This window comes from Physella acuta, unplaced genomic scaffold, assembly GCF_028476545.2.
Source record: "Physella acuta isolate Inbredline_101_S28 unplaced genomic scaffold, ASM2847654v3 ptg000129l, whole genome shotgun sequence".
NCBI lineage: Eukaryota > Metazoa > Mollusca > Gastropoda > Physidae > Physella > Physella acuta.
Window position 1 is genome coordinate 396,015 of NW_026731648.1, and position 15,316 is coordinate 411,330.

The 15,316-nt window shown below is 36.9% G+C and overlaps 1 protein-coding gene across 1 annotated transcript in view; it reads left to right on the top strand.

The window, feature by feature from the left end:
* Window positions 1-13,618, top strand: part of LOC131935035 (lachesin-like) — a 131,248-nt gene extending 117,630 nt beyond the window's left edge. Inside the window, exons 7-11 of the mRNA XM_059291310.1 lie at window positions 1,061-1,205; window positions 2,056-2,204; window positions 11,690-11,863; window positions 12,445-12,619; window positions 13,573-13,618. Of these exons, the coding sequence (XP_059147293.1) occupies window positions 1,061-1,205; window positions 2,056-2,204; window positions 11,690-11,863; window positions 12,445-12,619; window positions 13,573-13,618 (689 nt within the window). The remainder of the gene's footprint in view (window positions 1-1,060; window positions 1,206-2,055; window positions 2,205-11,689; window positions 11,864-12,444; window positions 12,620-13,572) is intronic.
* The last annotated feature ends 1,698 nt before the right edge of the window (window positions 13,619-15,316 follow it).

Sequence of the window (15,316 nt, forward strand, 5' to 3'; positions counted from 1 at the left end):
TATGTCCATGGGCCAGGTGAAGTAGAGTTTACTTGCTTCAGTGACTTCGGCATATGAGAGGATAATGTGGTTAGCATTATGCCAAGCTCGCTCTTTTTTTTCCCTAAGGTGAGTTAGGTACCCATTAGAGCTGGGTGGACTCAGGGACGTTCTCCTGATACACACCTTTATTCGAACTCGAGACGTTCGCGTTACCTGTCGTATGCTCTACCATCCAATAATGCCGTCCCTATACAGTGGCGTAGCTAGGGGAAAGCGGGTGGGGCGACAATAAGGGGGCGCCAAAGGGAGTTAAAAAAATAATAAAAAGGCTAATTTTAAGCTGAATTATTGAATTATACATAATCAAAGATGCGAAAATAAACGACTAAAAGGGCTTACACACTGATTTAACTTTCAATCTTGTGGCACCAAAATAGCATATGCTACGGGGTAGCAACTGTTTAGTAGTGTTACAAACCTTTCCAACTTAAGGGGTAAAGATGGGGGGAGCGCTTTTTCAAAAACAAGAATAATTATAAATAGCAAATGGATAGGGCCAAAATTTATATTCCGCCCCTGACGCCGGAATGGGTCGCTACGCCTCAGTCCCTAAATGTGTTGATGGAAGATGGCAATAATGATGGTAATAGTAAAAGAAACATAGAGTAATTTTCTACCAACCTCTTCCCCAACCCTTCACCCCCATCGAGACATATCTTTTTATAGCAGAAAATAAAAAATAAAACATCAAATTATTAAAATTAACTGGTAATGCACATGTTTTAATTTAAAAAAAAAAGTTTTGTATTGACAATTAAAAAAGATACTAAATTAAAAATAATTAAAAATGATAATTTCTGAATCCAATATCATGTCACATTATTACATATTTAATACGTTCTTACCAGTTCTAATCTAATAAAATTAGCTAAAATTTCTTTATACTTCCTTTGGGATATTTTTTCTAATTGAAGAACTAAGGTTAAACAAATATCAAATTACTGAACATGATCGCATACAGGTTAAATTACTTTAAAACATCTTGCAACTCTCTCCCCCCCCCCACCCCGGGTTACAGATGCACCGAAAGTGTACTTGGATGGCCCCAAACGGTTGGGCCAGTCCCTGGGGAAGGAGACGATTGTGGAGTGTCACGTGTCAGCCCACCCCCAGAGTGAGACCAGCTGGAGGAAAGGGGGGAGAATTCTTTCCAAAGGGGAGAAGTAAGTCACGTGTGTGTAAGTCACGTGTGTCTAAGTCACGTGAATCTAAGTCAGGTGTGTCTAAGTCACGTGTGTGTAAGTCACGTGTGTCTAAGTCACGTGAATCTAAGTCAGGTGTGTCTAAGTCACGTGTGTGTAAGTCACGTGTGTGTCTAAGTCAGGTGTGTCTAAGTCAGGTGTCTAAGTCACGTGTGTGTAAGTCACGTGTGTATAAGTCACGTGTGTAAGTCACGTGTGTATAAGTCACGTGTTTAAGTCACGTGTGTATAAGTCACGTGTTTAAGTCACGTGTGTGTAAGTCAGGTGTGTCTAAGTCAGGTGTCTAAGTCACGTGTGTGTAAGTCACGTGTGTGTAAGTCACGTGTGTAAGCCAATTGTGTGTGTAAGTCACTTGTGTATAAGTCAGGTCTGTATAAGTCAGGTGTGCATAAGCCAGGTGTGTGTAAGTCAAGTGGGTCTAAGTCACGTGTCTAAGTCACGTGAGTATAAGTCACGCGTGTCTAAGTCAGGTGTGTCTAAGTCAAGTGTGTCTAAGTCATGTTTGTGTAAGTAACATGTGCTTAAGTCACAATGGTGTGAGCGTCCTGTATTAAAGACAAATGCAAACCACCTTACGTTCCATCAAACAATAAGAAATAAAACACGTTTAGAAATCTTTAAAACAAACTTTTCAATGTAATTAACTAATCGAAAACCTAATTAGATTAAAAATTAGATATTCTTCTTAGACTTCGAAATCGAGCATTTCTGAATAGTTAAATTAGAAATCAATCTAGAAGAGACCTCAATCAAAAGATCAGAAAACAAACGTTTACTTAGTTCATCCTGAAATAGATTCCACCTTCCTCAGGTACGACATACAGGTATTTGTCAGTGAAGAAGAAAACACGGTGATCTTGGCCCTGAGGATTCGTGACATCACACCTGACGACTTCGGACACTACGACTGTGTGGCTTCTAACGCCATTGGTAGTGACAAGGATACTTTTATTTTGCATGGTCAGTAACCTTCGTATGGTCAGTGACCTTATGGTCAGTGACCTTCTTATGGTCATTGACCTTCTTATGGTCAATGAACTTCTTATGGTCAATGAACTTCTTATGGTCAGTGACCTTCTTATGGTCATTGACCTTCTTATGGTCAATGAACTTCTTATGGTCAATGAACTTCTTATGGTCAGTGACCTTCTTATGGTCATTGACCTTCTTATGGTCAATGAACTTCTTATGGTCAATGAACTTCTTATGGTCAGTGACCTTCTTATGGTCAATGAACTTCCTATGGTCAATGAACTTCTTATGGTCAATGAACTTCTTATGGTCAATGAACTTCTTATGGTCAATGAACTTCTTATGGTCAATGAACTTCTTATGGTCAGTGACTTTCTTATGGTCAGTGAGTTTTTTTTAGTCAGTAAACTTCTTATGGTCAAACACATTTAAGAATACAGTGGTAGATCATTAGTAGTATATTAGGTCACTTTTGGAGCGTATTCCTGGCGGAGGTGGGGATGTGGAGGAACAATGACATATAGTAAAATACTCGGGAGCAGGATGCGCGGGATGCGCAATGACATATAGTAAAATACTCCCAGCCTGGCGCATCGGGATGTGGAGGGTGGGTGAGCAGGATGCGCAGGATGCGCAAAGACATATAGTAAAATACTACGCCAACTGGGGTTGGCGGAGGTGGTGGGGAAGTAGGTCACCTTTTGGTGACCTTGTGACGTAATTAGTAACATTATGACGTAATCATTGACCTAGTTACGTAATTTTAATGTGTTTTTAATGAGTTTTAATGAGTTTTTTAAATTTTTAATTAATTTTTGACCTAGTTACGTAATTTAATGCGTTTTTTAATGAGTTTGAATTTAATTTTGTAATTTTAATTAATTTTTATTAACGAGTTACGTAATTTGATTATTTGTTTACTTTTTAATTATTTTTATTTGTTGTTTACTTGTTGTTTAATTTAATTACTTTGTTTATATTGTGTAATTTTTTTATTGACTAGTTACGTAATGTGATTATTTGTTTACTTTTTAATTATTTTAATTTATTATTTGTTTGAAATTCATTTTAATTAATTGGATTTTAATTACTTTGTTTATTTATTTATTTAATATATTTCTTTTCTTTGTTGTTTACTTGTTGTTTATTTGTTTGATATATTTCTTTTCTTTGTTGTTTAATTTGTTGGTTTGTTTATTTGGTTGTATGTATGTTTTAAATAAAAGACTAACACTAGCGTGGACTTTGTATAGGGACCATTCAGCAACACAACGAACGGTTACCGAAAATAGAACATCCATTTAACCACATCTGTTACTTATCGATCCGGGATCCTTTGTTCTTATCAAACACTGGACAACGGGCGCGTTAATATTGATTCCACCCACGGACCATCAAATGATGGCCACGCTGCGCGGTTTTTAATGGGTATTGTATCGATCGCACCCACGGGACCATCACACCTAATTAAATCTTTTGTTATGCTTCACCGAGTTTCCCCCGAGCGGTTTGATAGGTCATGATGATTTATGTGGGTTCGCGAAGCGAACACTGCAGGGGTTATGGTAATTATCGCAAAGCCAGCGTTAAGTGTGGGAACACCTGTTACCACGTTAATCGATTTTTTCCCCCGGTTGGGTCCCGTGCTTTTCACTAACAGTTATACGGACAGTATCATAGGTTTTTTGTTTTCACCTAGGCAATGTTTTGTTGTTGGTTGGTGTAGAGTTTATACCAGGGTCGGTGAAGTTTTCACCGAGGTTGGTTTTGAACTCGGACCATGCATGTTTAGGAATTGCTAAATTTTAATTAATTTTTGACCTAGTTACGTAATTTTAATGCGTTTTTAAGGAGTTTTTAAATTTTTAATTAATTTTTATTATCGAGTTACGTAATTTAATTACTTTGATTGTATTTTTATTTTGTTTAATTTGTTTGTTTACTTGTTGTTTAATTTAATTACTTTGTTTATATTGTGTAATTTTTTTATTAACGAGTTACGTAATTTGATTATTTGTTTACTTTTTAATTATTTTTATTTTGTTTATTTTTAATTTTATTTTATTTTATAATTAGTTAAATTATTATTAACTAGTTACGTAATTTGATTTTAATTTTTTTTTTTTAAATTTTTAAAAAATTTTTTTAAATTATTATTTTTAAATTTTATTTTTAATTGTTGTTTACTTGTTGTTTAATTTAATTACTTTGTATAATTTATTTGTTTGAAATTCATTTTAATTAGTTTGCTGTTAATTATTGGCGACAGATGTTACCAAGCGGGTGGTGGTGGTGGTGGTGGTGGTGGTGGTGGTGGTGGTGGTAAATTTGCTTAAGATTATAAACTTCAAGTTTTAAAAATCAACAACGTTATGGACCATTCTCCACCACAACGAACGTTACAAACATAGAACATCCATTAAAGATAACGATCAGCCACAGCTGTTACGTATCGACCCGCCCGCGAAGTTTTCTCACCGCTGCCCGTTTTAATGGGAATGTATTGATCGCAGCCGCTGGCCCATCACACCTAATTAATTTGGTCACGCCTCGTGTGTTTATGTGTTGTTCACGGACGCGAACACAGCAGGGGGTATGATAATTAATTGAAAGAGCTAAGTGTCTCTCCCCGAAGCTAGCGTTAAGTGTGGGAACACCTGTTACCACGTTAATCGATTTTTTCCCCGCTCGGTTACTATAGTGAGAAGCCATCACGTAACAGCTGGTGCTGTAATTACGCCGACTAAGGACATTGGTTGTAACTATGCGCTTATAGCGAGGGTCACCGAAAACAAAAATATATTTAAGGGTCGGAATTTTCTTTCAACCACCGTTAAGTCAGGTTTTGAGACGAAACGAAGTCTCGGTAGGTTCGTGTTTTTTAATGGGCGACAGGGCGACTTGGTGCGTTGGTACGTAGGTATGCGGGGTAGACATGTTTTTTACAAGTCTGGAAAAGTAATTACGTTTTTTATGACCGTTCCGATTTTCTTTTGATCTGACCACCATTTGACCACACTGAGCCAGATAAATTTAACAATTGTCGCAGCGGGGTTTATTTTAAGTGCACCCCGTGCACGCTTGTTTACATTTTAAAAGACGTCTCGCGTGTCTTCCCCTTACGGCTTCCCTAATAGAGAAACGAGAAGAAAGACAACTGTTCTAAAATTAGAACAGCCTTGGCTACAGACACGAGTATCGTCCCTTGTGAAAAAATTCGCGTCAGAATCCTTAACTAAACAGTCAATTTCTTTAAAAAGTTAAAAAATAATTTAGGAAGACAAGGGTTAACAAAATATATATCTTAGTCTTGCAGCAGATTACCTTCCCATGTTCGCTTTAGTATTACAGTTTTCATCAATCTTCTTTTTGACTTGAACTTCTTTAATTTTTAAGAAAGTTTACTTATACATAATACATTACGTCTAATGACAATTTTTTTATTTTTACCACTCAATGTATTTTCTTTTTCTATATCTTACATTGTCATCTTAATTTTTGATCACCTTAGGTGGTGGTAAGGTGGTAAGGTGGTGGTAAGGTGGTGGTAAGGTGGTGGTAAATTTGCTTAAGATTATAAACTTCAAGTTTTAAAAATCAACAACGTTATAGTACGTCGTGTCAAATGACACACCGTTAAAATGTCTACATTTAAATTTCACCAAAATAATGATGTATAAACTAAATATGATATGACGTTAGCATACATATCATTCAATCTAATCATTCTAAAGTACAAATCAATAATTTTTATTTATTAAGGGGCTGGGTGAGTTATTTTTATCACTATTCGCCCTTCCCCTTCCCTTTGTCCGCAACCCCTTTCCCCTTCGCCCATCCCTAACCTCAATACCAACCGTACCACTACCCATTCTATTCCATTAAAGAGACAAAGGATTTATGACAATCCTAAAGACAAATATTTATTCAACTAATATCACAACCCCCTAGAAACCACTCCAACAGACTGGGATACATAACTTGTAGATACCACTCCACGTTGAATATCTCTTGCACCCTACCTACATCGACAACTTTGTCCGCCGCCCTCGCCCCCGTCCCTAAACAACCGATAGATAAACACACCGTACCACTACCCACACTATTCCCTTGGACAGACAAAGGACAAAGTAACAGACAAACATTTATCCCCCTTCGTTTACTGTCACAAGTGACAACGTTCCCATCCAACTCCAAAACATCCATGGCCGAATTTCGAAACCTGTCTTGTTGAAAACAAAGACCGTCCCACTCTAGTGTAAACTCTACCCCGACCAACTCCAAAACAGGGATGGTCCACGTTTTAAATCTACCTTAGTGAAAACAAAAGCCTTCCCACTCTAGACTCGGCCCCTAACACTTCCAAAACATACCTGTACTAACTTTGAAACCACCCTCGGTGAAAACTTCACCGACACTAGTATGGACTCTACACCTACCGATTCCAAAACATGAATGTTCCGAGTTCAAAACCAACCTTCACCGACACTAGTATGAACTCGGCTACCAACAATTCCCAAACATACATGTACCAACTTTCCAACCTGCCTCAGTGCTAACAAAATTCCCCGACCCTAGTATGAACTCGACTGCCAACAATTTCTAAACATCCCTGTACCAACTTTGTAACCTGCCTCGGTGAAAACTTCACCGACCTTAGTTTAACTCTCCCTAGCAATTCCAATGATGCATGTACGAACTTTGTAACTTGCCTCGGTGAAAACACCCCCGTCCCTAGTATGAACTCGGTTACCAACAATTTCAAAACATGCATGTTCCGAGTTCAAAACCAACCTTCACCGACACTAGTTTAAACTCTGCCCCATCAATTCCTAAACATGTATGTACCAACTTTGTAACCTACCTCGGTGAAAACTCCCCCGACCCTAGTATGGACTCTACACCTACCGATTTCAAAACATGTATGTTCCGAGTTCAAAACCAACCTTCACCGACACTAGTTTAAACTCTGCCCCATCAATTCCTAAACATGCATGTACCAACTTTGTAACCTGCCTCGGTGAAATCTTCACCGACCCTAGTATGGACTCTAGACCTAACGATTTCAAAACATGTATGTTCCGAGTTCAAAACCAACCTTCACCGACACTAGTATGAACTCGGCTACCAACAATTCCTAAACATGCATGTACCAACTTTGTAACCTGCCTCGGTGAAATCTTCACCGACCCTAGTATGGACTCTAGACCTAACGATTCCAAAACATGCATGTTCCGAGTTCAAAACCAACCTTCACTGACACTAGTACGAACTCTAGACCTACCGATTCCAAAACATACATGTTCCGAGTTCAAAACCAACCTTCACCGACACTAGTATGAACACGGCCCCTAACAATTCCAAGGATGCATGTACCAACATTACAACCTGCCTCAGTATTAGCAAAACTCCCCGACCCTAGTATGAACTCGACCCCTAACAATTCCAAAACATGCATGGTCTAGCTTCGAACCCTTGCCTCGGTGAAAACGTCACCGACTCGTGTATAAAATCTGTTCCAACCAACTCCAAACTTCCCTGGGCGCCCGAATAAAAATAACTCACCCAGCCCCTTAATAAATAAAAATTATTGATTTGTACTTTAGAATGATTAGATTGAATGATATGTATGCTAACGTCATATCATATTTAGTTTATACATCATTATTTTGGTGAAATTTAAATGTAGACATTTTAACGGTGTGTCATTTGACACGACGTACTATAACGTTGTTGATTTTTAAAACTTGAAGTTTATAATCTTAAGCAAATTTACCACCACCTTACCACCACCTTACCACCACCTTACCACCTTACCACCACCTAAGGTGATCAAAAATTAAGATGACAATGTAAGATATAGAAAAAGAAAATACATTGAGTGGTAAAAATAAAAAAATTGTCATTAGACGTAATGTATTATGTATAAGTAAACTTTCTTAAAAATTAAAGAAGTTCAAGTCAAAAAGAAGATTGATGAAAACTGTAATACTAAAGCGAACATGGGAAGGTAATCTGCTGCAAGACTAAGATATATATTTTGTTAACCCTTGTCTTCCTAAATTATTTTTTAACTTTTTAAAGAAATTGACTGTTTAGTTAAGGATTCTGACGCGAATTTTTTCACAAGGGACGATACTCGTGTCTGTAGCCAAGGCTGTTCTAATTTTAGAACAGTTGTCTTTCTTCTCGTTTCTCTATTAGGGAAGCCGTAAGGGGAAGACACGCGAGACGTCTTTTAAAATGTAAACAAGCGTGCACGGGGTGCACTTAAAATAAACCCCGCTGCGACAATTGTTAAATTTATCTGGCTCAGTGTGGTCAAATGGTGGTCAGATCAAAAGAAAATCGGAACGGTCATAAAAAACGTAATTACTTTTCCAGACTTGTAAAAAACATGTCTACCCCGCATACCTACGTACCAACGCACCAAGTCGCCCTGTCGCCCATTAAAAAACACGAACCTACCGAGACTTCGTTTCGTCTCAAAACCTGACTTAACGGTGGTTGAAAGAAAATTCCGACCCTTAAATATATTTTTGTTTTCGGTGACCCTCGCTATAAGCGCATAGTTACAACCAATGTCCTTAGTCGGCGTAATTACAGCACCAGCTGTTACGTGATGGCTTCTCACTATAGTAACCGAGCGGGGAAAAAATCGATTAACGTGGTAACAGGTGTTCCCACACTTAACGCTAGCTTCGGGGAGAGACACTTAGCTCTTTCAATTAATTATCATACCCCCTGCTGTGTTCGCGTCCGTGAACAACACATAAACACACGAGGCGTGACCAAATTAATTAGGTGTGATGGGCCAGCGGCTGCGATCAATACATTCCCATTAAAACGGGCAGCGGTGAGAAAACTTCGCGGGCGGGTCGATACGTAACAGCTGTGGCTGATCGTTATCTTTAATGGATGTTCTATGTTTGTAACGTTCGTTGTGGTGGAGAATGGTCCATAACGTTGTTGATTTTTAAAACTTGAAGTTTATAATCTTAAGCAAATTTACCACCACCACCACCACCACCACCACCACCACCACCACCACCCGCTTGGTAACATCTGTCGCCAATAATTAACAGCAAACTAATTAAAATGAATTTCAAACAAATAAATTATACAAAGTAATTAAATTAAACAACAAGTAAACAACAATTAAAAATAAAATTTAAAAATAATAATTTAAAAAAATTTTTTAAAAATTTAAAAAAAAAAAATTAAAATCAAATTACGTAACTAGTTAATAATAATTTAACTAATTATAAAATAAAATAAAATTAAAAATAAACAAAATAAAAATAATTAAAAAGTAAACAAATAATCAAATTACGTAACTCGTTAATAAAAAAATTACACAATATAAACAAAGTAATTAAATTAAACAACAAGTAAACAAACAAATTAAACAAAATAAAAATACAATCAAAGTAATTAAATTACGTAACTCGATAATAAAAATTAATTAAAAATTTAAAAACTCCTTAAAAACGCATTAAAATTACGTAACTAGGTCAAAAATTAATTAAAATTTAGCAATTCCTAAACATGCATGGTCCGAGTTCAAAACCAACCTCGGTGAAAACTTCACCGACCCTGGTATAAACTCTACACCAACCAACAACAAAACATTGCCTAGGTGAAAACAAAAAACCTATGATACTGTCCGTATAACTGTTAGTGAAAAGCACGGGACCCAACCGGGGGAAAAAATCGATTAACGTGGTAACAGGTGTTCCCACACTTAACGCTGGCTTTGCGATAATTACCATAACCCCTGCAGTGTTCGCTTCGCGAACCCACATAAATCATCATGACCTATCAAACCGCTCGGGGGAAACTCGGTGAAGCATAACAAAAGATTTAATTAGGTGTGATGGTCCCGTGGGTGCGATCGATACAATACCCATTAAAAACCGCGCAGCGTGGCCATCATTTGATGGTCCGTGGGTGGAATCAATATTAACGCGCCCGTTGTCCAGTGTTTGATAAGAACAAAGGATCCCGGATCGATAAGTAACAGATGTGGTTAAATGGATGTTCTATTTTCGGTAACCGTTCGTTGTGTTGCTGAATGGTCCCTATACAAAGTCCACGCTAGTGTTAGTCTTTTATTTAAAACATACATACAACCAAATAAACAAACCAACAAATTAAACAACAAAGAAAAGAAATATATCAAACAAATAAACAACAAGTAAACAACAAAGAAAAGAAATATATTAAATAAATAAATAAACAAAGTAATTAAAATCCAATTAATTAAAATGAATTTCAAACAAATAATAAATTAAAATAATTAAAAAGTAAACAAATAATCACATTACGTAACTAGTCAATAAAAAAATTACACAATATAAACAAAGTAATTAAATTAAACAACAAGTAAACAACAAATAAAAATAATTAAAAAGTAAACAAATAATCAAATTACGTAACTCGTTAATAAAAATTAATTAAAATTACAAAATTAAATTCAAACTCATTAAAAAACGCATTAAATTACGTAACTAGGTCAAAAATTAATTAAAAATTTAAAAAACTCATTAAAACTCATTAAAAACACATTAAAATTACGTAACTAGGTCAATGATTACGTCATAATGTTACTAATTACGTCACAAGGTCACCAAAAGGTGACCTACTTCCCCACCACCTCCGCCAACCCCAGTTGGCGTAGTATTTTACTATATGTCTTTGCGCATCCTGCGCATCCTGCTCACCCACCCTCCACATCCCGATGCGCCAGGCTGGGAGTATTTTACTATATGTCATTGCGCATCCCGCGCATCCTGCTCCCGAGTATTTTACTATATGTCATTGTTCCTCCACATCCCCACCTCCGCCAGGAATACGCTCCAAAAGTGACCTAATATACTACTATCATTTATCATGGCAAGTCAGTGCTTAAGTCAGGAATATGTCAGGAGGAAAACTTACAAATCATGCAGACGTATTAATTAAAAGAACGTGTTTTTATGAGATTAACATTTTTGAAAGATTTGCAGGGGTTATGCCCATTCGAACAACTCTGTATAAGCCACTGCAAGAGAAGAATCGGTAATGTAATATTGGTGTCAGTATTATGGTTGAGAAATCACCAGAAAATTTTTGAACTCAAAATGTCTATAGTTTTGTTTTGTTGAAAGAGAACATATCTTAATGCTATTTTCTGTGATCGTCCATCGTCGCGTTATCAATCTCTACTCATGTGTGTTGGTGTGTGTGTGTGTGGGGGGGGGGGGGGAGGTTAAGAAATGTAGAACGTTTTCAGAAGGTCAATAGTTGCCATCAATAATCCTTAGCATAAAGGTGGGCGTCAGTTGGAGTTTTTAGCGGGTGTTTGTAAAAGACATAAATGGATATATCTGTTTGTCAGAAATGACTCCCTAAACATAAGCAAAAAAAAAATCACATCTTAAAATTTAAATTATCACTTTTTTATTTATTTTAAGAAATTCTGAATTTGACAGAAACAATAACAACAACCACAACGGAACCACCGAAGGTCGACAGCTACAACCCCGACCAGTTTGAGGAACCCCGGCTGTACAACAGCAAACCCGAGCACAAACTGGGTAATCACGAAGTCGACTACCACAGTCAAATTACCGAGATTCAATCGTCAAACAAGGGAGTTAATATGGGTATCCTTATTTATAGACAGCATTTTAATGGTTCTCTCCCCTTTCTGTTTTAAGAATTTTATTTTCGGTTTAAACGTATAAAAGTATTATCGCAAACATATAGGTTAAGCAATGTCACATAAATATGTAGTAATTAGTGGTACTAAAACAAATATGCACTCTCATATGAACAATTTCGCTCAACGTGAGCTTAAACCACCTTAAAATTTCACTTTTTCAATACATATTGTTAAAACTACATTCAATTTTGAACATTTTTATATAATTATTTTGTTTGGTTAACTGTTGGTAGAATTTTTTTTTAATTAATTAGAGTAATGACTTTTCACATAAATTTTGCATAATTAAACAACCTAAAAATTAAAAGAGGTTTTAAAAATGATTTTACTTGTGTATTTTTTACTATTTATCGTTTTTCTCAAAATTTAACTTTTTATCAAAATAGTAATCAGTCAATAAATGTGTTTTCTACGCCACTAAAACACCTGCACACACACCTGTAGACAAACACCTGTAGACAAACGATTGTAGACAAACGATTGTAGACAAACACCTCTAACACCTCGAATTATTTCCACCAGGTTATGACGACTCCGATAGCGGAAGTGGAGCTAAAAGCGAAACACTTCAAAACTCTGTGTCTGCAGGTAATTTCATCTCTCCATCCCTCATGTATGTAGAGCCATCTTCATTAGTCATGTACAAATTTCCCCATTATTCACATATAACCTTCATCCCTTCTCCACTGAGTGTTAGGTATTTATAATGCTTAGGCCGGTGGTTTAGAGAATAGACTCCATTATTAAATGTTTTACACATAAAGTTGATATGTAATTAACATATAAAAAACACAATTAAAATGTTAAACAAAAAAAATGTAAAACCATATCTTCGGAAAGCTTGATTATCTTATCAAACACGTCGTTTAATTTACCGCCTCGATGCAAGGGGAAGCTATATTTACAATTTAGTTAACTTGAAGAGTTTTGTAAGTTATTGCCCTTTGGTTACATTCTATTGTTTTTCCATGTGTTTGAATAAGTAGTCTTTCATAGTCGAAACTACTTTTTTTTACATATCAAATCGTCTTAGTGCTTATACATCAACCCTAACCAAATGACTTCACAATTTATCTGCCCTATTCGCCCATGTCATGTTCTTTACATTGTTATTACAGAAAATAAAAATGTGTGCAAATGCGTGTGAAGATGTATATTAAACTTTTAATACCTGACGACTAACTTTTTAAAAAATGCCTCGGTTCAGCTTAAAAAATTATTTTTTTTAATTGAATGTTCGTGAAAAATCTTTACCACCCCCCCGCCCCATATCCCCACCCCCACCATATTTTCGTCATACATTGAACACCCCCCCCCCCCCACCCCACCAATAGTGTCACTTTATGTATGTACTACCTTTAAATCAAATTGTCCACTTAAAAGTTCCCTTTTCAAACCTGATGGTCTATGGGGCAAGTGAAGTAGAGTTCACTGTGACTTCGGCATATGAAGAGATAGTGTGGTCAGCACTATGCCCAGCCGCCTATACTTTTCCTAACTTGAGTTAGGTACCCATCAGAGTTGGGTGGACTCAGGGACGGTATACTGACTTGAACCCGGATTCGAACTCGAGAAATCGCCTACTTGCTGAACTGTAAAATTTCAAACAGATGTTAAAGAAAATCTTGACCAATAACTTTTCATCTCCAGACGCCACCGCAAGAAGCGACAACAGCAGGAACGGTGCAGACGTTAACTCCCCAGCTTTAGTACCAGCTCTCTGTCTAGTTTTCTATTGGTTGATATCATCCACGTGTCATTGACGTCACCACACGCTATATACAAGTCTCAAAATAGTATCAGGTCGCCATAAGGACATACGTATCTGCCTAGACACATGCGTTCAACTTCCGGTCCATTCAGCCAGGACTTTTGTTTGTACGCGTGCTCAGATAGTCTTTAGTGGAGTGGACGTCTAGACCAATGTGTCTAGACAGATGTGTCTAGAGTTTAGACCAATGTGTCTAGAGACTAGACCAATGTGTCTCTAGACCAATGTGTCTCTAGACCAATTTTTCTTGACAAATGTGTTTAGACGAACCTGTCTAGACTAGACAAGTCTGTCTAAACAAATGTCTGGACGAACCTGTCTAGACTAGACAACTCTGTCTAAACAAATGTCTGGACGAACCTGTCTAGACATGTCTGTCTAGATAAAAACTGGTCAAGGAATATCTGTCTTGCCGAAGTAGTCTTTGATCTTTATCCATTCCATTCAGTACAGCAAATAGAATTTGTTCCATACTTAACCCTCGCTATTAACACAGAATAGAATTTCTGGCTAAGGGATTAAAAGTCTAGGGAAAAAAATATTAAAGAACACACACATAAAAACAACAACAAAATATTGTTAACAGGATAGTTATTGTTTCAATTTTCTGTTGCGTTGATGCTATAGAGGAGGTCGCATACAATGTAGACAAATCCATTGTACCCGTCTGCAACTTGTTCCGTGGCACAAGTTGCAAGTTCATGGTCAAGGTTACACGGCTTTTGTCGAGTTATATGGCCATCAGAGGTTCGGCTTTAGTTAGTGAGTGTTAGTGAGGTAGTCGGTGAGTTTGTTAGTGAGAGGTCTATGACAAATGCCCGAATGGACACTTGCCCGAATGCGACAAATGCCCGAATGCCGCAAGTGGCTTTCGGGCATTTGTCGCATTCGGGCAAGTGTCCATTCGGGCATTTGTCGCATTCAGGCAAGTGTCTTTCGGGAAAACGTCCGGCTCCCGTTAGTGAGGTAGTTGGTGAGTTAGAGCGATAATCATAAAAATCAGGAAAACCATTAAATAAAGAAAATGTCTTACATATGCATAGATGTAATCTAGGTATACTTTCCTTTATGTTTGTCAAAAAAATAACTGATAAAGACATTCATATTTACTAAGAATTTCTTTTTTAAATTTCAATCGGACGTTAAAGTTTACCGTATACATATAGGGCCTACTCATAATTAAATTAAGTTGTAATTAAAAATTGAAATTTAAAAAATTAAAAAAATTTTTTCTGAAAAATTAAAAGCAAAAAATAAAAATGATAAGTTGTTAATATTGCCATACATCATAAAAGATTGCATATACACTTTAACACTCAGCGACATACAGCGTTTCTTCCAGACATATACTTTTGCCAAATGTATCCCCCCCCCCCCCCCGGAAAATGTTGTCCGTCTCCGGTCCCCGAAATTATCAAGCCCCCCCCCCCCGGAGAAAAAAGTCTGGAAGAAACACTGTCGACATACTACCCAAAACATATACACACACTCAGTATCTAGCGTCACTCAGCTCAATACGTCATCGATTACGTCATGTTAGAAATGTTGACTGCAGAGAATATGCAAATTTGCAACCACAAAAGCTCACAAAACGACATTATCGAAACTATCACATTTTAGCTC